At 50.2% G+C, this 27,007-nt stretch overlaps 1 protein-coding gene across 4 annotated transcripts; it reads left to right on the top strand.

The window, feature by feature from the left end:
- LOC105490097 (carbohydrate sulfotransferase 10) lies at positions 1 to 26,031 on the top strand. 4 transcript variants are annotated; one of them, XM_011755407.3, is made up of 7 exons: positions 1 to 260; positions 2,512 to 2,582; positions 11,125 to 11,256; positions 15,483 to 15,574; positions 20,014 to 20,248; positions 22,530 to 22,635; positions 24,363 to 26,031. In XM_011755407.3, the coding sequence occupies exons 3-7, from the start codon at positions 11,157 to 11,159 to the stop codon at positions 24,898 to 24,900; spliced, it is 1,071 nt and encodes a 356-aa protein (XP_011753709.1). In that variant the 5' UTR covers positions 1 to 260; positions 2,512 to 2,582; positions 11,125 to 11,156; the 3' UTR covers positions 24,901 to 26,031. The 4 variants fall into 4 exon arrangements, with proteins under 4 accessions (XP_011753709.1, XP_011753710.1, XP_070933359.1 ...); XM_011755408.3 differs by having other exon boundaries at positions 81 to 376; XM_071077258.1 differs by lacking the exon at positions 1 to 260 and adding an exon at positions 10,126 to 10,388.
- Positions 26,032 to 27,007: the final 976 nt, after the last annotated feature.

A 27,007-nucleotide genomic window follows, 5' to 3' on the forward strand; every position in this document is an offset into this window, starting at 1 on the left:
TCCTGGCCCCCAGAGCCGGTCTCGCGCGCTGGGAGTCTTCCTTCCGCCGCCGCCGCCGCCGCCACATCCCGGGACCCTACGGGCCGCGGCGCGGAGGCCGCCAGTGGCGGCGCAGAGGCCTCGGGGCAGGGTGGGGCGGGTCTCCCGCGCTCCCGGGACCCCGCGCGCTTCGCCCACAGGCCCGGCGAGGCCCGACCCGCGCTGCGCCCCCAGGGCCGGGGGAGGAGCCTAAGGACCCGGACGAGCGCCGCTCCAGTAGGGTGAGCCCGGGGACGCGCAGGCGGGTGGGTTTCAGCGCCCGGGCCCCTGGCCCCGCCGCGGGGCGCACGGAAAAACCGGAGAACCTGCGGGTTTTGTCCTGGCGAGCCACATCCTGGTGTGTTTTGGCGACTTGAAGACCTCCCTAGTTCGCGGGAGTAGCGGGAAGAGCCTTCCTTGCGTTAATTATGCAATAAGAAGGCGTCCTTGTACGGGATACTGTGACCCGCGGAATTATTGATACTTGTGCGAGCCTACGATTTACTTCTTTCATCCTTGGCTGAGAATTTGCGTTTGTAATTGTCGATGGAGAGAGGAAGAAAGGGTTCCGCTCGGGTCCAAGGAGCATGCTGAGGAGGGCAGGGAAGAAGGAGCATGTGCAGCCTCAGTGCGAGGGGAGGCAGGGGTGGGGATGCACGTTCCCTGCATGACGGGCCTCGGGGTGCCCAGAGCCTCTGATCTTCGCTGTCAGGAGGCCTGTCCCAAGTTGGAGGTTGAGGCATGCAGTTCTGCACTTCTGGCTGGGAAGGTGAACCAGGTTTTCCAAAAACTGTCATTTTTGCTTTCCAAGTCTGCAAGGCAGGAAAGGGTTGGGCAGTGAATGGAAAGCAGTGCGGCCAGGTTCTGGTTAGCTCAGCGGCAGGACTGTCATAAAGATTTGTGGTTTTTTTTGTTTTTTTGTTTTTTTTTTTTTTGGTCTGAAAACCGGAGTCTGGGGCTTTGGGCCATGAGGAGTTGGGTTATTGCATTGCTTGGAGTGCCAGAGTGAGACATGTCTCAGACGCTGTTAAAATTAGGCAGCTCAGTTTAGCTCTGGCTCTCTGATCACCAACCACCTCCTCCTTCACTCTTTTCAGTGACTGGGTTAAAAAGAAAAGACACAAAAGGAGAAGTGGTCTTTCCCCTTCCCTCCCCGTTATAATTAGAGCTTATTCCATCTTGGCTCAGAATTGGAATTCAGAATTCAGAATTGCTCTTGACCCTGAAGAATAGAATCTCAAAGAAATACCTGAGCGGAAAATTCTTTCCTTCGCTGAAATGAAAATTGGGGTGTTTGCAAAACTGAACAAAGAAAGGAAAGAATTTGTAAACATCACAGGCAACTTGCAGTTATATTCGGATCATTTTTCAGTGTTTGAGGAGTTCATACAATAAAAAGGTGGGAGAGAGCCAGGAATGGAAACAGGGGGGAGAGGTGATTGCAGGACCTTAGAGACTGCAGAAGCCCAGGAGTTCATTTTCTTTTCATACACGTCTGGATAACGTGGATGTGAGGACCAGCAAATGCCGTACATGTTGTTTCTGACAATGATGGTCTACATATACAACAGTGGTCCCATAAGACTATACTACCTTATTGCTACTCTACCTGTTCCAATTTTAGATACACGAATACTTACCATTGTATTACAGATGCTTACAGTATTCAGTACAGTAACAGCAGTACAGGTTAGTAGCCCGGGAGCAATAGATGATTCCATATAACCTAGCTTTGTGATCAGCTGTGCGATCTAGGTTTGTGTAAGAACACTCTGATGTTTGCAGAAGAACATCGCCTACCGACACGTGAACGTATCCCTATTGTTAAGTGATGAATGACTGTATATAAAGCTTGATCTTTCAATCGGCGTAATAGGAAATTGCTTTTAATTTTAGCGTTGAGTTCTTAGAGTAAAGGGAGGCAGAGAGAGACCATGCTGCATGTGTCCCAGTCAGCTTGGGCTTTATTGTATGTTAAATGAGTTGTATGTTTATTTTGGTAGATCACCTAAATCTTTGGTCTCTCTAATTCCATGAATTTGGCTTGTTTCTGGTTATTTATGATATGACATTTGGCTAGAATTTTCCAGGTGCTAAAGGTGTAAGGAGTATAAAAATCCAGAGAACATTTTGCATTGGAAGAATTGATCATCTTGTATAGGAATCCTTTACCTAGTTCAAACATGTGAAATGGGCATAATTGGATTTGATTATTTTTGCTACAAAAAAATGTTTCATTTTTCAACCTGAGTTACATGGAAGAGTCTTTTAAAAAGCTAGTGGTTTTGGTACATTTAGAATATTCATTTACCAAGAAATCCAAATATAGCCTGCCTTTGTAAGAGACCCATTCTGCCAAATATATTTGAATCATCAAAATGGTTAACTATTTCCTTCCTAAGTATAAACCAAGTTGTATTAAGTAAGTTGATCTTGTAACTTTTAATGATGCTTTTTTTTTTTTTTTTTTTTTTTTTAAATTTTCCTATCCAGTGACAAGAGGAACCAAGAACCTCAGTTCAGGGGAAACACAGCAAGGAAATGTGAGCCCCAGGCTGCAGAAGGTATGCGAAGGAGAATGTGAGCTCATCAGTTATTTGAGCATGCTGTTCAGTATTGTTACTGCCTTTTTTCTTGCCTGTGCAGATTTTAAACTTTTGATTAGGAGTATTTAAATGTATGCTTAGAAATGTTTCCTTAAATGTAATAATAGGAGTGTGCTCTGAGTCTGGGATTATGTGAGTTAGTACCTGCTGAGACCTGTGCCTGGCACGGAGTGAACCCCGTACAGGTGTTTACTGTATATTGTTATTATTGTTCATGAAAGCCTGTCTTAACTACAGGTATATTTCTCATTCGACAGTTAAGAATATGTTTTCATTCTCCTAAGGGTAGTTAATCGTTCCAAGGCGGTAAATTGTAAGGATGACAACAGAGAAGACAAAGGAAATTTCTGAACGCAGATTGAGAGAAACCTTTACTGTGAATTTGAAAGTTTCAGTGACATGCAATAGAACTTTATAGTATAAACTCATATGCCACAGTTTTCATTATGAAGTTGTAATTTAATGATTCTAATGATAGGGTGATGCATTGTAGTTCAGAACATGCCCAGGGTTGACGGTGAAATGTCCCCATTTCTGCAGCCCTGGTCTGTCTAGTTCTCATCTCCCGTCATCCTCCTGGGGTTACCAGCTCCTTGTACATTACCAGGGTTTTTTTTTTTTGTGTGTGTGTGTGTGTGTGTGTGTGTGTGTGTGTGTGTGAAGTTCCTTTTAGAGTCTAGCTGTGTTTTAAAAGTTGAGCCCTGGATATGTGATCCCTGGTGTGTGTATGAGGTGAGGTTGTCAGTCAAGGGCCTCCTCATCTGACCCACCCCGTCCCTGCTTGCCCACTCTGCCTGAGGAACACTGGCTGCCTTGCCACTTTTGGAATTCTGGGACCCAGACCACAGTCTTTGCCCCGGGGTCTGCGTGGCTTGCTCCCACACTCTGTCCTGCCTTTTCTCAACATGTCCTGCCCATGCCCTTGTTTATTAGCCACTGCACCTGCCACCTGGCTTGATCATATACATGGATCACTTGATTTGTCTATGGCCCGTCTATGTCTGTTAGAAGGAAGCACTGTGAGACCAGGGAATGTGTGTGGCTGTATCCCCAGAGCCTAGCACAGCCCCAGCTCAGAGGAGGGCTTTGGTAAATATTGCTGAATGAAAGAATGTCTGGAAAAAGGCTGGTTAAGCAGAGTGAAGTGGGCTTATTTACCATGGGACTTTTCAGAACCTTTACTAAGTGAACGCGCAGATTAGAAGTGGGGCCTGGCAGGTGGGAGGCAAACTCATCAGCGGAGTAAGAAAGCCACTGTGCTTCTTCATGACAACTCAGACGTGGGGAAAAGCTGCTGGCAGGAATGGTATTGGCAGCTGAGCAAAATGAATTTACAAGTTTCCTTTTCGAAATGCAGGGGAGGAAGGATTTGCATCAAGAGATGGTAATAGTAACATTTCCATTGTTAGTAATTACAAACATGTACAATGTGTGCTGTTTTTCTTTTCTTTAAGGTGAGGAAGGGGGAAGATGAGGGCTTCTTATGGATTCTTCCTTCCCTGACCCTGCTTTGCCCATAAGGCCTTAAGTTCCTCAGCTGCCAGTTCAGCCTTGTGGGATGAATTGAGGAACCAAATCCTCTGGCTGCGTTTCAGATCCTGACATCTTTACTAGTGAAGATCCCATTTAATGACTGGAAGTAGGAAAGCTCTGAAGATGGATATGCAGATTCTAGGGATCAGGGAGGCTCTCTTCAGGGCCTGCACAGTTACCATGACTGGAGGGCGTGCAGGGGCTCAGCTTCTGCTCCCACCATTAGCTCCAGAGGCACTTTGGGAGTTGTCTTGGCTCCTTGAACAAAGGGGAGTTAATTACAGAAAATGCCAGGCTTTTTAAAGGCCATTTGTCACCTGGCTGTAGGGAGAGCAGCAGCCCTGGGCAGAGCCCTGAGGAAGGACTCCTCATGGCAGGCCCCAGGCCCCTTGTAGACGAAATAATGAGCCTTGGTGGTGTCATCCCCAGGTAGGATGCAAACCCCATGATGCAATTCTTTATTCAAGGAAACAATGCAGAGAGAATAGGACGGCCTTAGAGGAGCTGGGGTGAAGTGAATTTGGAATGCCTCTCTTCTAAAAAAAAAAAATGGGGCAGAGTTTTGTGTTGTTTTCCAAAGTCAGACAAAGCCTAATTCTACAGAGTCTAGTTACCCATAGATGGGAGGGCTGGAAAGGAGAGTAAGATGAAGGCAGTGGTGGAAGGTCTTAGATTCTAATTAAACCTCTTTTAGCTGTGTATTTGGAACGTTTGTAATTCAGAGCATCAATAGACTCTCGTTGACGAGACGCTTTTTTGCTGCCAATTTTCCTTCTTAAGATGGAAGGAGGTGGTGGGAGAATGGCATTTATGCCAGAATGCCTAGAGTCTGCATTTTAACAAGATCCCCAGGGGCATTCATGTCGGCATTAAAATTTAAGAAGGGCTGAGGTCCTGGACCAGCAATTCTCAGCCCCAGCTGCTCATTAGAGTCACGAACAGAGCTTTAAAAGAATGCCTAGGTACTGCCTCCAGAGATCTGTGTTGTCTTGGCTGGGGTATTCTGGGGGCCCGGGGTGTCACTGTGTTTCTTGAAAGTTTCCCAGGTGTCCAGCCAGGGCTGTGATCCACCACCCCAGACATAAAGCCAGACACCTTCAGATGTCGAGATTCGGAAGGCACATAATCCCGAAGCAAATGACACCACGCTTAGCTGGACACACCGCTCTTTAGGATTGATCAAAACCCACCACGTCAGATAATGTGGATCCTCCTAGCTCATCCGCTGGCTTCCAGAGCCACAGCCAGAGATGATGGGATGTGGAGCACCCAGCCGGGGTTGCTCGTGTCCCGTTATAATTCTCCCTCCTCCATGAATGGAAATGACCTTGAGACCGGGCCGTTGCTGAGTGGACATTTGCTTTTTGCACCTTTCATTGTGCTGCCGAAGAAATTGTTTCAAAATTTAAATCAGATCATGACATCACCACCCCTCTTTTCAGGTAAAACTCTCTTCAGGGGCTCCCATTGCTTGCAAGGAAAACACCGTAATAGCTCTGGAAGGCCCCATGTTGTCTGGCCTGCATCTGCCTCAGCCTGTGCCCCGGAACTCCAGCCACATGGGCCTGCTTTTAGTTACTCAGAGGCCCCTTCCCTTGGCCTGGAACCCTGCCCTTCACCTTAGGTGACTGTGCTGGCCCCAACCACTCTGCCCAAGGCACATCCCCTTGTATTTTCTCCCCACAGCACCATGTGCCTCTCACACCATCAAGTACCACTCCTCAGATAGATTCTTTCCTTCGTGTGGGCCTGTTAGATGACAGGCTCCATAAGGACAAGACCTGTGTGTGTGTTTGGTTAGGGACTCAGGGTCATATCCTTGGCAGCTGTTTTACTGGATGAATGAATAAACTGGATACTGGATAATGAATAATGGCTTGAAGTCATTAGTTTTAGGCTATTTTGTCCTTAAACTTGTATGCACATACATACCTGTTCATGTTTGAGCACTGGATTTTGTAAACTGTAGAGATACTGGACCTGAGGTATTTTGAGAGAGGACCGGGCTGTAGTCTCACTGGTTCTGATTGGCTCATGTGGCATGTGACTTGTAGAACAAGTCCCAGTTTTCTAAATTTTTAACTAGTCCGTGTGCAGTGGCTCACACCTATAATCCCAGCGCTTTAAGAGACCAAGGCAGGTGCATCACTTGAAGTCAGGAGTTCAAGACCAGCCTGGCCAACATGGTGAAACCCCATCTCTACTGAAAATACAAAAACTTGCCTAGCGTGGCATGATTGTAATCACAGCCACTCAGGAGGCTGAGGCAGGAGAATCGCTTGAACCCAGGATGTGGAGGATGCAGTGAGCCAAGATCGCCCCACTGCACCCCAGCCGGGGCAACAGAGAGACACCCGGCCTCAAAACAAAAAACAAGAAACAAAAAAAAAACTTATTACAAATATTTTAAGTATGAATTGTATAAAGTACAAAAAGACCTCTTACTGTCCTCTCATGATTTTATTCTATGTATTACGTATATGTATGTATGTTTGTATATGTGTGTAATCGTATCTCACACGTGATTTTTTTTTTTTTTCTTGAGACGGAGTCTTGGTCTGTCGCCCAGGCTGGAGTGCAGGGGCCAGATCTCAGCTCACTGCAAGCTCCGCCTCCCGGGCTTACACCATTCTCCTGCCTCAGCCTCCCGAGTAGCTGGGACTACAGGCGCCTGCCACCTCGCCGGGCTAGTTTTTTGTATTTTTTTGGTAGAGACGGGGTTTCACTGTGTTAGCCAGGATGGTCTCGATCTCCTGACCTCGTGATCCGCCCGTCTCGGCCTCCCCAAGTGCTGGGATTACAGGCTTGAGCCCCTGCGCCCGGCCACATGATTTTTTTTAACAAGTGGGATCATACATTCCATCCTGCAACTTGTCTTTTTTGTTTACTGGTATATCTTGACACTTTAGATATGGATCTATGTCATTGGCTTGCCTTTCAGCATAGAGTTTTATTTAAAATGAAAACATTTTTGGACTTTGGCATGATTTCCTAACCCCCCCAACCAATGTGTTTTAAGTAGTAAGTGTATTTGAATGCATATACATGCTGTGGCTTAGATCATTTTCTTTCCAAGTAATACTGAAGTCCTCATAGCATTTGGTTGTTTTCTAGTCTCGGTTAATGGATATTAAACATGGAACTGCTCTGTGGAGACTGGAGAAATATTTTGAGGTTGAAAGGGGGCCTCATTCTTGGAAAAGCCCGGAGACCCTCAGGGAGAGGGTTGGGCCGGCTGCCTTCTGAAGTACCTTTCCACGTTCCTGAATTCTAGCAAGTTGCTCAGTTGACACAGTCATTTAGCAAATAGTGATTGTTGGCTCGTGGTATGCCAGGCACTGCTGTCCGTACCAACATGAGCCCACGTTTTGCAAGGAGAGCAAATGGCACACAGCGAGAGCATGTGGGCTGTGCTAGGTGCAGTGGAGGAAGTGGAGCCAGGTCAGGCGGCGCAGAGCAGTGCTGGGGGTGCCACCTGGGTGGTGATGAGGCAGAGCTGACTCTTCCTCTGCTGCCCACGGGAAAGGGAGCAGGCCCTGCTCACCCCGAGTGTACAAGAAGCCCAGTGACTGAGAGCGGCTCCTCAAAGAGCTCCCTCCTGGACTCCACAGTGACTGCCCACAGGCTCTATGGCCTGCAAGGGGCCCTACAGCCCGATATGGGAATGCTGGCAGGCAGATGTGCTTGAAATGCTGATAGGGGTCTGGGGTGTAATGCTCTTCTCAAGAGAGTGGCTTTGGCAGGGCTAGGGTTTTGCTCCTGAAGCTTTGCAAATCCACAGCCCCCACTGGAGTCTCCACATGTCCTGGCACCATCCCGGGGACAAGAAGCAGGGAATAAGCAGGGGAAGGAGGTGGGAACCCTGCAGTCCACCCTTCTCCTGTCCTAATGGAGTGGCCAGGGAAGGGGAGACTCTCTGTATATCTTAGTTTGGTAAGAGTTTGCAGAAGTCAAGTTAAAAATGGATTTTTTGAAAATGAAATACCCATCTGAAAGAACACATTGGATGATACGTTGTAAGTCGCATGATTGTTGAGAAGGTCTCCTGACTAATGGGTGTGCAGGTAGCTGTTTATTCTCATGGATGAAAAATGGGAGCCCGAAGAGCTCTTCGGTGACACACCCACAGCCATCTAGCTAGGGAGAGGGTGAGTGCAGACCAGTCCCTGGCCCCCAGCCTGGGTGAAAGAAGCTAAGAGCTCCTGACTTTAAATGAAAATCCAGTACTTAGGAAGGCAAACATGGCTTCAGGATAGCGCGCCTCTCCGTTTTCAGCTCGCATAGGTGGTGAAATCCTATCCCTAGGCCAGCCGGCTTCCTGGAGAGCAGCAGAGGGGCTCTTCGTTTTCAGGTGAGGCCTCATCATCTTCCCACTTTACCTGCAGATATGAGCTCAGTGGGCGAAATCGTATTAGATCCCCTCAGAAGACTAGTTCCCATTGGAAAGATTTGATTCTTAAACTATGAAAATCTCCCAAGTGCTGCCCCAAGGCAGGGCAAGGGTGCTGGGGGTTGGAAGCCCAGAGGCAATGAACAGGGCAGGCAATGGAGTGCGCAGTTCCCGGGTCCTCCCACCACGTACTCTGCAGTCAGGCATCATGTGCAGGACGGAGGCAGTGCCTCTTATCACTCTTCCCTCTTTCATAGCCCTGAGCCTAGGAGAGGGTGGGTTGTAAGTCCCAGGATACTCAGAGCCAGGACCTCTCTGTTCAGAATTGCATGCAACCTGCTTGGTACATCCTGTTCTTTTTACTCCCTCCTGAACCCACTCTGGTGCCTCTGCTGCCCGGTTAGAAACAGTCTGCAGCTGGCATTTTTCAGGGGGTGCTCTCACTGTGACCGATGAGGGTGGATCCCCCTGAGTGCACTGTCTTACAGGGATGAGCTCAGTGGACTCGGTACTGCTGGGCCCTGCATCCTCTGGCCACGGTCTAAGCCTCAGTTTCTAGAAGGGAAGTTGCTGGAATAAGAGTGTGTGTTGTTTTTTCTCTCTTCCTGGGGCAGACCATACTGTGGCATTAATTTCTGGCAACCACACTGAGAAGGTTGTAGATTAAGCTGGAAAATCATGAAGAGTGCCAAGGGATTGGTCAGTTTTTACTGGGGGTCTGCACCAGGCCAGGTGGGTGCTGGTTTTTTGTCTTCATTGTCTCATTTAATCCTCATGGCCACTCTGGGAGGAGGAGGGCCTTCTGTTAGAAATGGGACGTTGAGGCTTAGAGAGGTTGAGTGACTTACGGAGTCACAGAGCTCACACGTGTGAGCAGGGATTTGAACCAAGTCTGGGGCTCTTCACTTTGTGCCTCACCGCCTCTGACAAAGAGTGGTGGAAGGAGGAGGGGATTATGGGATGGAGACAGGAGACAGGACAGCTGGCTTCCAAGGAATTTGGCATGTCCCCTGCTGGGTGGTGTTGCTGATAAACTACAGTATGCTCAGTTAAATCCGAAGTTCAGAAAACAACACATAGGTTTTTTTTTTTTTTTTTTTTTTTTTTTTAGTATAAGTATATGCAATATTTAGGACTTTATACTAGAAAAAACCCTGAAATTAAACCTAACTGGGTATCCTGTGTTTTTATTTGTTCAACCCGACTTGGGGAACCCAGGAAGGATGCTGGGCCTAATATCTGGGCACAAAAAATACTGGTTTGGGAGCGGGGGGTATAAGTGTGTCTCATGCAATATTTAGGTTATACTTACACTAAAATTTTATGTTGTTTATCTGAAATTTAATCTTAACTTGGGGGGGTGGTGTCCTGTATTTTTATTTGTCTAATCAGGCAACCCTATTGGTGACCCCAGGAGACACACAAAGCCTTATACACGGGCACCTGAGCATGGCTCATGAGCCATTCGGAGAAAACCCAGGCAGCTTGGTGGGTGGTGAGCTCCCCACTGCAGGCTGTATTCAGGTGTGGCCGGATAAACACGTGGTGGGTGTGTCACGGAGCGTATTTGCATTCCAGATGCCTGGTTCCAGTGAGATTCTAGGATGTATATGTTGAGACCAGGAGGAGAGTGATGTACCTGGGTCTTCCTGGAGCTCTGAGCCACGCAGGGTTAGGAAGCTCTCTCTGAAATTACTTGCCGTCAGCACCGTGTTGAGGGGACCGCTTCTCCTTGCCATGCAGAAGTGATGGATGGCCTCAGTCAGTTGGTGGAAGCCAGCTCAGCCCAGGGTCATATCTGTATGTGGAGAGCTTTGGCTTGAAGAAGCACTGCGTTAAAGGTGTAATGAAACACACTTTCTTGTGTCACCTGCCAAGAACTGACAGTGACTTTCCAGTTCTTTATGTGCCTCCTGCAGCAGAGTGTGGCTTCTGTGCCAGGCTGAGGACCAACATGCCCCGTGTTGCTCCCTGGCTGTGACAGCATGAAAAACACCCACCTCAGTGTTCTACCCAGTCCGTTGCTGGCGAGTGGGCAGAGGCGAGAAGCATCAGTGTTCATTCCTTTGCTTTTTTAGAGCTTCTCTAGGTGTGGCTACATCTTGTCAGCCAGTCAGAATTTTAAACACAGCCAGCTCATAATTGCCCCAGCATGGCTTCTGCCCACTGTGAACAACCCTCAGCTACGGCCTAGTCCTTGGCAGGCCTCTTCCTGCCACCTGCTTCCAGGCCGTCGTGGGAGCTCACTGGGACCTTAGCCTGGGCCCAACAGGAGTCGGGGGCAAATGAGTCTTATTCTGTGTTCCAAAAACACACAGAGATGGTCTTCTCTGATGATCATGTCTCTCCATTAGGGTGTTCTAAATTTGATTTTATTATTGAATCCATCATTTATATCATTAATTCAATGTGGAATGTTAAGTTAAATGCCAAGTGAAGCTACCTTATTGTAGCAGTGGGAAAAAACGGAAATATTTGTGCTGACACTTACTGACGGAAATCACCTGCCATCTTCACTCCTCTTTGTTGACCTGATGCATTTGTAAGCAGCAGGGGCGTCTCGCTTGTGTTTTCCAGGAAGAGTCAGTGAATGGCTGCAGTGTGACAACATGCACCACCAGTGGCTGCTGCTGGCCGCGTGCTTTTGGGTGATCTTCATGTTCATGGTGGCTAGCAAGTTCATCACGTTGACCTTTAAAGACCCAGATGGTAGGTATGCCTCGTGGCGGAATGAATTTTGGCTAATTCAGACCTTGCTGCAACACTGTTCCTAGGTACATGTACAGATGACGTCTGTCACAGAGTCAGAGGACTCTCATGCCAGCAGGGACCTTGGAGGTCATGGCCTCCGTTCCGTCATGTTACAGAGGTGCGAGGGGAGGTGAGAGGGAGGGGCTGGAGGGTTTTTTCAAGCATCTCCTCTGGAGGAAGGAAGGTGCTCTCTGTGGCTGAGGCCTGGGTGGTGCCTGAGGAGCAAGGAGCAGGGCCTCCTCCCAGCAGCGCAGTGGCCATATGCCTTGCAGCCGGGTGCCTCTCAGGCTCGCAGTTAGAAATTCTCTCTGCCTCATGTCATCATGAGAGGTGCAGCCTCAACTGCTCGGCGTGGCCACATGAGTGAAGGTCACCCTCCGTGCAGTGGAGGGGGGTCATTTAAATGTATGTCTTCAGGTTGTCTCGGAGGCTTTTTTAGCTCTACTGAACATAGGCATTCAGATGAGGACGGATAAAGAGCGCCAAACTGGGTCTCAGAATTGCTGATTCTACTTCGTGCTCTTGTCATCGGCTTGTCTGCATCACAGTGTTTCTCCCACCGCATGGACACCCTGCCTGCTCCGGCACCGCCCGTGATTGCCCTGAGCAGGGTGAGGCGCTCTGTGGTCTGTGGAGTGCTGGATATGTCCAAAGAGGTGTGTGAGGTGCTCTCCAGCCCCGAGGCCACTTCATTCAGTGGCCAAGCAGGCGAGCACGAGGAGGCCAGACACACATGTAGTCATTGAAGTCCTCATTCTCGCCGTGGATTGGCCCATTCCTTCAGGCTGATGGGGAGATACTGGGGAACGTAGGTGAGCACAGCATCTTTCCTCTGCACTGCGCTTTGTGTGTCCTCCTGCCGATGGTGGCCTTGGGAAGTGGCAGCTAGGAATGCCTCCATGCCAGCAGTTTTTCCTGGAGGCTGCACTGACCTGTGTTGTCTGTGTGACTGTGGGGAACGGCCCCTGCTCCACCCCACAGAGCTCCCAGGCACGTCCCTGGCTGTGTCAAGGGCTGCCCAATGTCCTACACCTCCTGCCCCATCCTCTCTCTGCCCCACCCTGTCTGCAGAGGGACAGCAAGGTCAGAAAGGAGGTCTGCAGGGAAAAGAGGGACACCCTGAAATTAGCCCACATGGTGGTTCTCCCCGTGACAGTTGTTGGGCCCTGATTGGCTGTCATTGCATGTCCCACCTCATCCCCCAGGAGCCCTCGAGAGAAACCTGTGAGGTGTGCACAGCCTCGGGAGGTGGTATTACACCTACAAGTATCTGGGCAGGTGTCACGGAGCATGACAGCTCACACCCAGGACTCGGGTTTCCGTCAGCAGAGCAAGGGTGGATGCTTGGAAGGTTGCTGGAATGTGAGACGATGATCTCAGTTTGACAGTTTGGACATTTCCATGGCAGCTTCAGCCCAGTGACATGCCACTGAGAGATCCCTCCTGAAGCCCTAGCACCGTGGTTCTCATCCCCGCAGCACTTCAGAGTCACCTGTGGGATTTTACAAACCTGCTGTGCGTGAGACCCAGTGGAGGAGAATCTCCAGGGGTGCGGCCAGTTGAGAAGCACAAGTGGAGATGCTAGCTGGAGCACGGAAGAGAAGCAGAGCTCTGAGAATAAGAAATAGGTGTTACTCGGGATGCTCCTAAATGTCGCCTCCTGGTGTGGAAGGCACTCAAAAGCCAGGTCATGAGGTTAAATTGTTTATGGTTTATTTTGCTTAAAAAAGTAGGAGTAGATGTGATACATTTTAGTGATACTTCTATCGGTAATAGTTAAATAAGACATGTGCCTTTGTGTGTTACTGTTACCTGGCAGAATGGCCTCTAAAGAATGCCGTGCGCGGTGGCTCAAGCCTGTAATCCCAGCACTTTCGGAGGCCGAGACGGGTGGATCACAAGGTCAGGAGATCGAGACCATCCTGGCTAACACAGTGAAACCCCGTCTCTACTAAAAAATGCAAAAAAACTAGCGGGGCGGGTTGGCGGGCCCAGCTACTCGGGAGGCTGAGGCAGGAGAATGGCGTAAACCCGGGAGGCGGAGCTTGCAGTGAGCTGAGATCCGGCCACTGCACCCCAGCCTGGGCGACAGAGCCAGACTCCGTCTCAAAAAAAAAAAAAAAAGAATGCCGTGCTTCCCAGTGGCGTCTGGTAGATGAGGTCTCATTCTCCTTTGATGTATCGAGTTTCGTGCTGAGTGTTTTCAGTGTAGACACTGATCCTGGAAGCTAAGCAGGGGTGGGCCCGTTAGAAAAAAAGCAAGTGTAGGCGTGGAGCAGGGTTTTGTGAAGAGGAGAAAAGGAGTGGTAGGGCGTGTTAGAAGATAAAACCTATGAAGAAAGATGAAGGGCTTTCGGATTTTTTACCTGGAGAGGGGCACCGCAGCCAGCGGTCCTTAATCCTGCCCATGAGATCCTTCCAGCCGGCTGCCTGAAGGCGAGTGGAAGGGGGTGTTTCCCCTGCCCTGTGAGATCTGGGGTGTGGTGTGTGGGTGCTGGGTCACTGAGATGGGAGAGCTGCCCCGGACCCCGAGGCAGGGGGTGCTGGTGCTGAGGATGCTGTTGGCTGCACAGTGTCCAGTGAACTCAGCGAGAATCCTGTCGTGGGCTCACTCCAGTTGCGGGGTGGCCGCCACGGCACTACCCATCCTGCGTCACTCACGTGGGATGTTACCTAATTGTCCCAAAGTACCTGGTTAGGATCCTGAAGGCGGATGTCCGCTGGCCGAGTTCTGAATGCAGGATGCGAGCTGACATGCAGCATCTTGCCAGTGCACAAGGACGCTGGGCTGAAGCATCAAGAGCATTTACACTTAGAGCCTGCCCTACAGGCGTCAGAGAGGCCCTGGGCTGGGGTGGTGTAGGCCTCTTCCCTGGAGCCCGCCCCTCCAGCACTGTGTTTAGAGAGTGTGCCCCGGAGCCTGGATCTTGGGCGGCACAGGAAACCCAAAGGGTTGTGTAACCCAAACCCAAACCCAAAGGGTTTGTAAACTTGTGGCCATAAAGGGTTTTTCACGTGTTGGAGTTTATTTCACACACGTTCACGGTGTTTTTGGTTATGAACCGGAAGCCCATTGTGAAGTGTCACGACAAGGAAATAACAGACGCAGCAGTGTCCTCAGCGGGGAGTTCCATTTCCTGGAAAGTGCGTGGAGAAGCCTTGGCCTCAGTGCTCCCGGGCTGCCCTGTCCTCTGGGACAGGGCCGGCCTCAGAACCCTGGTCAGTGGTGTGCGTGTTCTTCTCACCTACCTGCCTTTCCCGGTTTCTCCTGCCACTGGAGCCCCTAGGAAGAGCATGGCTGTCTTGAGTTGCTGTTTAAAGCAACACTTTTTTTAGTGTTACAGTTTCTGTTCAGCTCAGCAGTGGAGCCAGTGATATTTGTGGCAATGATTTATCCTCCGTTAGCAAATTTCAGTATCGTATTGAACTAGGATCAGGTGTTGTAACTAGATTTTCTCGTAGGAAAATAAATCCCTCTCAGTGAAGGGAATGTGATGGAATCATATGGTGAGACTCAAAATGACGCCCTTGTGGACCTGGTTTGTGTGTGTAGGCGCTGGCTTTTCCTCTCTCCTGGTTGACCTCCTCATCCGTTCTGAGCCTCTGGAGGGCAGAGCCTGTGATGTGAAGGTCTCTGCAGCCTTGACCATCTTTGCATGTGTTTATTTGCCATCTGTGGATACTCCCCAGTGAGATGTCTGGGTGTGTCGTACCTGTTTTCTAATTGGATTGGTTGGTTTTTTAATTGTTGAGTTTTGAGGGTTCTTTATATATTTTAGTTAGGAGTCCTTGGTCAGATAAGTAGTTCGTAAATATTTTTTCCCTGTCTGGAGCTTGTCTTTTCCTCCTCTTCAAATGGGCTTTCACAGTGCAGATTTTCTCCTTGGTTGTTTTTTTAAAAAGATTGTTGGTTTTATGTTTCACATTCAGGTCTGTGATCCACTTTGAGTTCACTGTTGAATAAGGGGTGAGGTTTGGATCGAGGTTTGTTCCATGTGTGATGTCCAGGTGCTCCAGCACCATTTGTTGAACAGACCGCCCTCCTCCGCCGAATGGCTTTTGTGGCTTTGTCAAAAGGCATTCCAGCGTCTTTGAGAGCTTCTATTTCTGGGGCCTCTGTTCTGTGCCATCCACCTGTGCGCCTTTTCCTTTTAGAGAAGACATTCAACTTCTCTGTCTTCCAGTGTACAGTGCCAGACAGGAGTTTCTGTTCCTGACAACCATGCCGGAAGTGAGGAAGTTGCCAGAAGAGAAGCACATTCCTGAGGAACTGAAGGTGGGCACAGCCAGGCCGTGGTCCTTGTCCCCTCGAACACGGCACCCCTGTTGCGGGGAGCTGGCCTTCCCCTGTGGCCGGTTCCACTTGTCATCACATCTGCGTTAGAGCCTTTTCCTGTGTTACTTCTCCATGTTTAGTTCACTGTGTTAATTTCCATTTGGGGGAGGCAGAGGTCAGGTCTATTTTTGTGCTCCTCACAGAGCTCGGTGCATCAGGGCTGCTCTGTCACTGTTGGTTGGGTGGCATTCCTGACCAGGTGAACATGAGCCTCGCCCGGGTAGCCGAGAGTATTGGGCAGGGTCAGGAGGAAACCAGGAGTGGAAGAAGACGTTGTCTCACCAAGTCATGGGATTTTAGAGCAAAAGGGGGCCCTGGACAGTAGAGCAACTAATTCAGCCTCCAAATTCTGTGGATGAGAGAACTGAGCCTAGGAAAAAGGCAGATCCTCCACAGTCTCATGGAGTTCCTGGCGGAGCTCAAGGCTGCTGACTTCCACCCAGCCCTTGCCTGGCTTGACGTTCTGGCTCCGTGTCTTTCTCTGCAGGCTTCCTGTGCACCTAAATTCCTAATCATTCCCTGGCTGGGATGAGGGGTGCACTCTGGAAGGCCTCTCACTTCCTAACCCCCATTCTGGAGCTAGAGGGTCGAAGTTGCAATTGTGCCAGAAGGGATGAAATGGGTACAGCAAGCCCTGAAAATATTTTTTTTTTTTTTTTTTTTTTTTTTGAGACAGAGTCTCACGTTGTTGCCCAGGCTGGAGTGCAGTGGCGCGATCTCGGCTCACTGCAAGCTCCGCCTCCCGGGTTCCCGCCATTCTCCTGCCTCAGCCTCCTGAGTAGCTGGGACTACAGGCGCCCGCCACCGCGCCCGGCTAATTTTTTGTATTTTTAGTAGAGACGGGGTTTCACTGTGGTCTCGATCTCCTGACCTTGTGATCCGCCCGCCTCGGCCTCCCAAAGTGCTGGGATTACAGGCTTGAGCCACCGCGCCCGGCCTCTGAAAATATTTTTAAGCCCAGAATCAAGCCATAGAGATGGGGACAGCTCCTAGCCATGGTTCACAGTGTAAGGACAATAAATTAGAACTCTGTAAACATAGAACACACACACCAGTCAGAGTAGAGTGCTGCTGGAGGTTACTTCTCGTACGACATTGAGGGAATGGAAGTCAAGTCTACAGAACTCTGAGACAGCCTAGGTGTTGCTTTTAGGTTGAGGCATCCCAGGGTAAGAAAATAATTTGGATGGGCTACAGAAACAAGACCAGAAAATCCTATGGAAAATAGGAGAGTGACTTTAATAGGATGGATTTAAAAGGAAATCAGTTACATGGGTGAAAACAAATGCAGGGTAAGCCTTCAGCAAAGTGTCACAACAAGGTTCCCTCGAGGATGCCACATCCTGTGAGGAAGAGGGCGGTCATGTTGGTGCTCCCTCTCCCTCTCTCCGGGTGGAGGGTGCTCCCGGAGAGATTGCCAGCCTGCAGGAGTCGTTGCAAATAAAAAGACTGCGCCTGAATGTGCTTCACAGTTTGCAGTGTACTTTACTGGGTTTCAATCTCATTGGTCTTCTGAGCCGCCCTCTGAGGTATATTTTTATTCTCAGTTTGCATTTGGGAAACATGAGGCTCAAGGAACTGTGCTCACTGGGTCAGTATCCCCTGGACAGCCAGTTGTGAGCCTGGGCTTTGAACTCAGTGTCCTCTGTGTCCTTCTCTTACCCCTTGCTGCATTCATTCTCGTGAGACTCAGATGGGAGGTGAGGGAAGTGGGGGATGTCAGGGGTGATGTCTGCTGAGGCCACGTTTCCTTGACCCAGCATGGGTCTTCTCACAAAGAAGGGGATTTATCAACGTGATCGGGTTCCGTAGCTCGCCTTTAAAAGTTTATTTTGGCCGGGCGCAGTGGCTCACTCCTGTGATCCCAGCACTTTGGGAGGCCGAGGCGGGCAGATCACCTGAGGTCAGGGGTTCGAGACCAGCCTGGCTAACATGGTGAAACCCCATTTCTACTAAAAATACAAAACAATTAGCCAGGTGTGGTGCCATGCGCCTGTAATCCCAGCTACTTGGGAGGCTGAGGTAGGAGAATCACTTGAACCCAGGAAGCAGAGGTTGCAGTGAGCTGAGATCGTGCCATTGCACTCCCATTTGGGCAACAAGAGCAAAACTTGGTCTCAAAAGAAAAAAAAACTTTATTTTGTGCATGATGTAGCCAAATGTTTGAATGGAAAATAGAAAATGATATCTATCTTTAAATTGGTTTTGTATATTTCCAAAAGGAAAAAAGAAAACAGCACACATTTGTAGACACAATTGAACAGGAAATCTTTTTTCTTTAGCTGGGCATGGTGGCTTATTATGCCTGTAATCCCAGCACTTTGGGAGGCTAAGGCAGAAGAATCGATTGAACCCAGGAGTTCGAGACCAGCCTGGGCAATATACTAACACCTCATCTCTACAAAAGATACAAAAATTAGGTGGTTATGGTGGTGTGTGTCTATAACCCCAGCTACTTGGGAGGCTGAGGTGGGAGAATCACTTGAGCCCAGGAGTTGGAGGCTATAGTGAGCCATGATTGTGCCACTGCACTCCAGCCTGGGTGACAGAACGAGACCTCGTCCCTTAAGAGAAGAATTTTTGTCTTTGTCTTTAATGTTTTGCTCAAAGAAAAGCAGTATCTAATATCTTTTTTCTTGTTGTTCAAAGGAAAGCAGTATTTAAAAGGGCAGCGTTTTCTGCATTTTCTAAAGGGAACTTGCTGGGACGTGCTCTCCCCTGACGCGCTGCTCTTGAGTGCCATCCGTGATCGGGGTTAGGTTTGGAACAGAGGGAGGAGAAGACAGAGGCGTTTTTGGGATAAGTGAGCAAGAGGCGGGATGGATGAGGAAGTGCGGTTAAATGAGACCCGTTCTTCGAAGAGCAAGGAGAGTGCCTGGCGTGGCTCCTAATTTTCTGTGGTGGGCGGAGGGCCCCGGGCAGCCGCTGATGCCCTGTGGGGAGGAACGGAGGCCACTCTGCAAAGGAGCCTCTCGCTTCCAGTGTCTTCATCTCGGAAAGCAGGCAGTCAGGAGCCCCCAGGACGCCCTTCCCACCACCAGGGAGTCCCAGGAAATTCACTTAAACACACGAGGGAGAAAGCATCCTGGCCAGAGGTCATGAGTGTAAGGGAGTTTGGTTACAGTAGATCCACAAAGGAAGAGCTGGGTAGGGGGCATTGAGGGGCGCCCTCTGTCATCCTGATAGTTCCAGCGTCTGCATTCTAGTGTGTTCTAGAAGGCTTACATCCTTCCCATTTTCTAACTGACATTGTCCCCTGGGAGGACAGGTTGTTAAAACTACCCTATAAATGGATTTCCTGGCAAGCCTAGCGCATTTTAAAAGATATAACAAGGACATTTGGGTCCATTCAATACAATTATTTGGAAGGATCGCCTGCTTTGAAATCTTGGGAAGTTCTGTGTAGCTTTAAGAGATAGATGTAGCAGCAGAAGCCTTCAAAATGCTGAGAAACAGGGCCACAGCTAGAGGAGGCGGACGGAGTGGTGTTGGCGGAAGCAGCCCTGCTATTCAGGAGTGCCCTCGGGATACCCCCGGGGGACAAGGAGGTGTGAGCAGCAAGGGGACTTCAACTCACCGAGGACAGGGGGCCTCTGAGCAACTTCTGTGTGTACTGGTACATCTCCCTGTGCCCCCTCCAACCCACGCACACACAAGGCCTCTCACGTTACAGGTATTCTCTTAGGTTCTAAAACAGCCCTGAAAAGAAAGGACCAGCATGTAGAATTTGAGCTTTTCCATTTTCTTTCCCCCTAGCCAGAGGATTCCAAACCTCTTACTTTGGTTTTTAATTTTCTTTTTTTTTTTCCCCCAAGACGGAGTCTTGCTCTGATGCCCACACTGGAGTGCAGTGGTGCGATCTCAGGCTCGCTGTAACCTCCACCTCGCAGGTTCAGGTGATTCTCCTGCTTGAGCCTCCCAGGTAGCTGGGATTACAGGCATGCACCACCACACCCAGCTAATTTTTGTATTTTTAGTAGAGATGGGGTTTCAGTATGTTGGCCAGGCTGATCTTGAACTCCTGACCTTGGGATCTGCCCACCTTGGCCTCCCAAAGTGCTGGGATTACAGACATGAGCCACTGTGCCCGGCCTTATTTTGTTTCTTAAAGTCAAACTTCTCTCCAAAGACGTCCAAGGAACCAAGCTCACATGCATTTTCCTTGCCCAGCCTGCCGATCGGACTGGTGGAGAGGCTCTGAGGAAGGCCTCGGGAGGGGGCTGGGGGTAGTGGGTGTCACTCTGTAGAAAGGCAAGGAAGGGAAGAAAAGAGGGCCCCAGATGGAAAGGAGGGGATAGGCCAGCAGGAGCAGCTCTGCTTGACCCGGTCCTGCCTCTTTTAATGGTCGCTGGGCCTCTTCTGCTCCGTGTCACCTGCAGCCAACTGGGAAGGAGCTTCCAGACAGCCGGCTCGTTCAACCCCTGGTCTACATGGAGCGCCTGGAACTCATCAGAAACGTCTGCAGGGATGACGCCCTGAAGAATCTCTCGCACACTCCCGTCTCCAAGTTTGTCCTGGACCGAATATTTGTCTGTGACAAGCACAGGATTCTTTTCTGCCAGACTCCCAAAGTGGGGAACACCCAGTGGAAGAAAGTACTGATTGTTCTGAACGGTGTGTGTGGGTTCGCGGAGTGTCCCTCTGGGAAGGGTCTCGGCGGCCGTGGCTGAGGAGGCTGGGGAGGACGGCCAGGAGGAGTCACACAGGGGCTGGTTTCTCCTGAAAGGACTGGTGGCCTTCCAGTCAGGCCTGCTTTTGTTGTTTCCTGTTAGTGTTGTGCCTTAAAAGTTAGGGGGGCTCGTTTAGACACCGATTCTTTTCAAAGGGGCACAGCCACAGTCCGGCTCTCCTCACCTGTCACAGCGGATCCTCACTTTTGGTGGCTCGCCCACCCCCAGGCCCCCCTCCTTTGTCTCTTCAGGTTCCCTGCACTGATGGTTATGGTCACCCACTGTGTCCCACGTCCCCAGAGCCCCACACTCGCTGAGCCGCCAGGTAGCCTCACGGTTACCCTCTCTGCAATGAGAAGGGCTCACACCATAGATCCTGGGAGGGGAGGCCTGGCCCGGGGCCTGGGGCCTCTTTACCTGCAGACCAAGTGTTCTTTGTCAGCGAGCAGGAAGAAATTGTACCCCATTTCACACTAAGCATCTGCGTTCAGAGGATTGAGTCAGCTTGCTTCAGGAAACCTGATGTTTGCTAAGGAACAGATTAGATCATCACAAAGTGACCTCATACACGGCAGTTTTGATTACTCACTACTCTTTTTAAAAAGAGATGTTTGTTTATTTTAATTGCAATTAGTCTAAACCTATCCTCATAATTATGGGCTCTGCTTATGAAATTTAGCTTCAGACAGAAGTTAGTTCCTGTCAGCAGCAGTGGGACTCCTGGATCAGGAATCAGATTTTGGGGCACCATGGGTGGGTGGTCCTGGGGCTCCATGTCCTGCTTGCCACTCCTGATGCTGCCCACAGAGTCCGTGGTCACTCCTGGCCGCTGTTTGGCCTTCACACGGGTTGGCTGGGAGAGCGAATGGTGGCATCTCATCTTCTGGTTGTCACATATAGTTAATGTGCTTCTGTAGTCATTGGATAGCATGTTGGGTTTTCAGAAGCAGAAGGAGGCTGCAAATCAAATTGAAAACAAGAACTATACAAAAGACTCACAAATCAGCCACCACAGTGTGAAGCAGCATACTTTAAGAAGTAAACACCCACTTACAAGGGCAGTGTAGAAATCGGAGTGGGCTTGCTGTGTCATGTAATACAGAAGCGGGTGGTCCTTGTGGCTGTCTTCGGTGACCACTGGTGTACCTGGATGGGGACAGGTACGTGAATGGGTCCATACATGGACCCACAGAGCTGGTTCTGCCATTGTGCCCTTGAGAGCAGTGCTCCCCACGCCTAATTTGCAACCATCCATAGCACATACTGCAGAGTTCTGGACTAGGCTTTAAACACTCGGGGGAGGAATGAATAAAACAGACAAGACTGTGTCCGCTGCTCAGATGGCCAAGGGAGAGTCTTCCCTGCCAGGTCTCCAATCTTAACCCTACAGGATTAACACAGAGATGGATATTAAGGTTTGCAGAGGCTTGGAGAAAACCTCAGCATACTGACGTATATTTCCATTTGTCTGCATTGAGAAAAGAGTGAAAAACCTGCTCGGCCCCCAGGCCGAGGATGGCCCCTGCCCAAGTTCCATTCAGCAGCCTGGACCTGCACTGGTCCCTGATGACAGACCCTGGCTGTTGGCACGGCCCTGCCTACTCGACACGCCTTGTCCTCTTTTGACTCCTGTCTCAAATGTATCCCATAGCTTAGTCAGATTTTTCCAGCATCAAAAGGTCCTTGCTCCTTGCCAGCCTGGGATGCTCCGGGGTACCTGAGCGCCACTGTGGGCCGGGCGGCATGTGGTGCTTGGAGAGCTTAGCCTGTCTATGGGATAGGGCTGTGAAGCTGCCGCCGGCATCTGTTAGCACGACGTTCCAAAGTCCTGCTTCTCCGGCATTTTCCCCCAGTCTCAGAGTAGAGTAAGTGTTGCTGGTGTTAGGAATTCTGTTTGCATGCAGCGATCTTCCTCTAATGGCAGATTTAGCCCAGTTAGGTCCATTGCCAGGGGTAGGCACTGCCAGCATTTCCACTCCTGCTCCCTCCCCCTCCTCCCTGAAAGCGTCAGTTTCCTCTAGTTGGCTTATGGATTCACCAGAAGCTTTTCTTCACTCTCTCATCCTGCTGGCACAAGCAGTTGGAATTCAAAGACCTAAACTTGGATATTGGGGGTGGGCGTGTCATGCACACGTGGGGAACATGGGGCCCGAGGTAAGGACATGCCCTTCTCTAAGGGGCGCACTGGAGCAGCCAACCCGCCTTCCCTTCTGTTTACTTCCCAGGAGCCTTTCCTTCCATTGAGGAGATCCCCGAAAACGTGGTGCACGACCACGAGAAGAACGGCCTTCCTCGGCTCTCTTCCTTCAGTGATGCAGAAATTCAGAAGCGGTGAGAGCAGCTTCCTCAAAGGGGAGGGGGGAGTTTTTGTAAACCTGGAAAGAAATTTGGGAAAAACCCCAGGCTCAGTTCTGTACTTGCCAGGTTGATTGGAGGACCACAGAGGGCTGTCGGTTTGCATCAGTGAGAGGCAGCTAACTTCACCCCCCATTCAGCTCCTCTCAACTCTCAGTTCCTTCTGAGAATTTCCAGCCTCACGTTCACACAGTCCATTAACATGAAGGTTACATAATTTTATTGATAGAAATGAGCAGACAACTTTGTTCTCCTTTGGTAAAGTTTTATAGATTGCTTGCTGAATATGATCTTTTCTTTACAACAAAGGGATTTGGATTGCAGAGACCTCACTGAGTATTTGATTCTCCCGGAGGCATTGTGCCCACTGCTGTGGGAGCTGCCCCTGGAGTGGTTGTGTGGGCTACATCCAGCATGGGCAGGGTAGAGAGACAGAACCCCTGATCGCGGCAGGGATGGAGTCCAGGCTGGGCACAGTGGCTCACGCCTGTAATACCAGCACTTTGGGAGGCCAAGGTGGGCGGATCATTTGAAGTCAGGAATTCAAGACGAGTGTGACTGACAGAAACCCCGTCTCTACTTAAAAAAAAAAAAAAAAAAAAAAAAAGCCATGGTGGCACACACATGTAGTCCCAGCTACTTGGGAGGCTAAGACAGGAGAATTGCTTAAACCTTGGAGGCAAAGGTTGCAGTGAGCCGAGATCTGGCCACTTCACTCTAGCCTGGGTGACAGAGCAAGACCGTCTCAAAAAAAAAAAAAAAAAAAAAAGATGGAGTCCTTAGCTAATAAGTGAGAAAGTTCTCATGCAGTAGCTCTCAGGTGGCCCGGGACAGCAAAGCTGAAAAGGAGTGAGGATACAGAAGCAGCAGCTCACGTCAGGTCACCAGCTGGATTTTGCCTCCTGGGTCTGCAGCCACCTGCCTTGCATGGCGCCCGTCCACCCTTACAACCCTTACCAGAAATGCTCCTGGTGAGGACTGTGCTGCTGTCGCCTTGAGCACTCGTGGGGCTTTTGTGAGACTCAGTGAGTGAAGGCGTGCAAAGCACAGAGAGCAGTTTCTGGCCCGTCGTAAGCACGCCGTGTTCCGTGGTGTCACTGTTGTCATCGTCACTGCTGCCGGCCCTCCTCCCCAGGGCCCTGCTCTGCTGCCGCCTGCTGGCAGCTCACCCAGACCCGCTTCTGCCCGCTGGAGTGTGAAGCCTGACTCTCCATTTTCTCTTGCCCCCCTTCCCCTGGCAATTGGAATTGAATTTTTTAAAATATGCCCTTAAAGTAACTTTCCCTGGCCTCATCTATTCCTGACTCACTCATAGTTCCTGCCCTTAGGATTTTCTGCCCAGGAACAACATTTGTAAACATTCTTGAATCATTGAATCAATGATTTTGAATCATTCAGGTAAAACAGAATGTAGATTAAATAGATGTCTTCACAGTGACTGCCTACGATGAGTGCCGTGGTCTTGGACAGGTGAGGTTTTCCAAGCCTCCGTTTCCTCACCTGCCAAGTGGGGTAATAACAGGATTAATCCACAGGATCTTGGAGTAGATTAAGTAAGAGACGTGTGGAATGCGTTCACGGCAGCCTCGGCAGGTGAGGGTCCCATGCACAGTGCTGCGCTCTGCTCACTCCTCCCTCTCCCGCCCCCTCGGCTGTGACCTCCTGGGGTGTCAAGTTAACCTCTTGTTCATTTTTTTCCTTAGATTGAAAACATACTTCAAGTTTTTTATTGTAAGAGATCCCTTCGAAAGACTTATTTCTGCATTTAAGGATAAATTTGTGCACAATCCCCGGTTTGAGCCTTGGTACAGGCATGAGATTGCCCCTGGCATCATCAGAAAATACAGGAGGAACCGGACGGAGACCCGGGGGATCCAGTTTGAAGATTTCGTGCGCTACCTGGGCGATCCGAACCACAGATGGCTAGACCTTCAGTTTGGGGACCACATCATTCACTGGGTGACGTATGTGGAGCTCTGTGCGCCCTGTGAGATAATGTACAGTGTGATTGGACACCACGAGACCCTGGAGGACGATGCCCCCTACATCTTAAAAGAGGCTGGCATTGACCACCTGGTGTCATACCCGACCATCCCTCCGGGCATCACCGTGTATAACAGAACCAAGGTGGAGCACTATTTCCTGGGCATCAGCAAACGAGACATCCGACGCCTGTATGCACGTTTCGAAGGGGACTTTAAGCTCTTTGGGTACCAGAAACCAGATTTTTTGCTAAACTAATGCATAGGACCTATGAATTCAAATATCTTTGTTAGACCTGGGGCTAACCAGGTGGAGGTCGGAGCCCAGAAATGACCCTTTCTCCACCACACCCCTCCTTTTAGGATGCCTGGGGTCTCCCACAGGGCTGTGAGTTGCCTCAACATATGACTCAGGACCCCGGCTATTACAACTTAGTTCAGATGTAAGATGCTCTGAGGACCCTGCCCCCACCCCTGCCATTGTCGTTAGGATGTCGCTGGCCTTTGCTTACCTCAGACGGGAGAGAAGACTTAAGATTTGCAGTTTGACAGCCCAGCAGGGAGGACACATCACACAGCATTAGGAGCCATTTCCCTCAGGTGTCAAGGAAGGGGATGGCCCTGAGGTTCTCCTGGCTAGTTGGGGTGGCCTCACCCATCACTGGGTCACTGGTTGGTTGCAGGAACAGCACCCAGCACTCTGAGGAGGGACAGAGAAGCAAGGGGACTGCTGAAACCACAGAGGCTCTTGCAGCATCAGATCTGAGGAATAAAACGGCACCTCTGGCCTTCATCTGGGTGCTGCTACGATTGTGGAGGCAAAGCATTCTTTCTGTGACTGTTTTGTTCCCGTGGTCAGCGATGGCCAGAGGGTGGTGTGGTGGGTGTGTGGGGGTCCATCTCCACCTGTCTCCTCCAGGGAGCTCCCACCTTGGAGCTGAAGACTAGCAGGGGCCACGTGCCAGCATCACAGGATTCAGTGTTGTTTACATATTTCGATTCCTTTCATCTCAGCAAAATGGGCACCGCCAGAGCCATTTCTCATCATGCCACCATCCTGGACCATGTGACTGGAAGGTGGGTAACCAAGTTCACCAGCAATAAAACCCATGGCCCAGGTAGCCTCCAGCAGCGTGACTTCCTGGCAGCGAGGTAGGCCCTGGTGCAGGGCAAGCCACGGCGACCATCTCAGATACCATCCACAGCCAGGGCCGCCGTGACCTGGGACAGTTTCCTGGGGTGAGTGCCAGCCTGAGCCTGCATGGTGCTGCCGAGCCCGGGGTAGAGGAGGGAGTCAGGCTTTGCTTCAAGGAGGCCTCTACCTTTTCTCAGAATGGTTTCCTGAATGTGTCAATGTGAAAGTAAAATAAAATGTATGTGCCAAACCCGACATGAGCTGCGGTTCTGGGAAGGGCGCCTGTGGCCACACGTGCCCCAGCCAGGGGGGGTAGGCAGGTGTGCGTGCGTGCACGGCTGCTTAGGGCAGGCAGACCACAGGAGGCCCAGCTTTCAGCCGCCATGGACGCACAGTGCCGAGGACACCATGCTGGGTTATTTTTCTACAATATTTAGCAAAGTCTTGTTACAGTTTCAGATCAAATGAGCTGATTGATGACCTCTTTGCTGTTTGGAATCTAACTGGATCTGTATATGAATGGAAGGCCTTAAAGCTAGTCTTAATTAAAATAGTGTTTTCCCTCACAAACAAAAGGTTGGCCCCGGCATGGTTTCTTTCTCCCCTTTGGCATTTGGGTCATTTTCCTAACATATTTTGCCACATAAGTAGAGATTGCTACCATAGTATCTCCTAGACATATCACTGTCCAGAGCAAGGATGCCCTTGAGCACAGCGGCCCACCCTGTTCATTTCTGCACAGCCAGCACCCCCACTCCCCTGCCCCCCGACTTCCTTCCGAGGCTCCAGATCCACTTCCTCCCTCCTCAGCTTACAGCAGGTGGTGCACCTCCTTCTGCCCCCTGAGGCATCACCACATGGAGGGGTCTGCTGCCCTGTCTGGGCGTCCCTCAGGACTGGGCTGGATGGTGGCACCGCTCATTCCCAGGCAGTGACACCAGGACGGGGGCGGCTGGAGCAGGCAGGCCTAGGGGGACCTCTGCACTAATAGCCTGGGTTTGAGAGAAACATAAACAGCGACCCTGCCTCCAAAAAGTGGTGTTAGGGCCCAGAGTGCAGTTCCTAAATTAGGAAGTTTAGTAATACGAGGTTGACTTAACGGGCTTATGTCTTAGACCACTTCTCTCCTACTGGATTTCACTCCCAGCAAGTGTCAGGTTTATTGGTCTTGTGTTGAGAACCACTACAGAGAAACGCCCAGAGCTGAGATGAAATTTGATTTTCACAGTGG

Source organism: Macaca nemestrina, chromosome 13 (genome assembly GCF_043159975.1).
Source record: "Macaca nemestrina isolate mMacNem1 chromosome 13, mMacNem.hap1, whole genome shotgun sequence".
Classification (NCBI taxonomy): Eukaryota; Metazoa; Chordata; class Mammalia; order Primates; family Cercopithecidae; genus Macaca; species Macaca nemestrina.

Bases quoted from the DNA above. Each gene is read 5' to 3' on its own strand.
- LOC105490097 (XM_011755407.3), top strand. From the start codon at position 11,157: ATGCACCACCAGTGGCTGCTGCTGGCCGCGTGCTTTTGGGTGATCTTC. The intron at 11,257-15,482 runs GTAGGTATGCCT...TCTGTCTTCCAG, and splicing joins GACCTTTAAAGACCCAGATG to TGTACAGTGCCAGACAGGAG. The intron at 15,575-20,013 runs GTGGGCACAGCC...TGTCACCTGCAG, and splicing joins ACATTCCTGAGGAACTGAAG to CCAACTGGGAAGGAGCTTCC.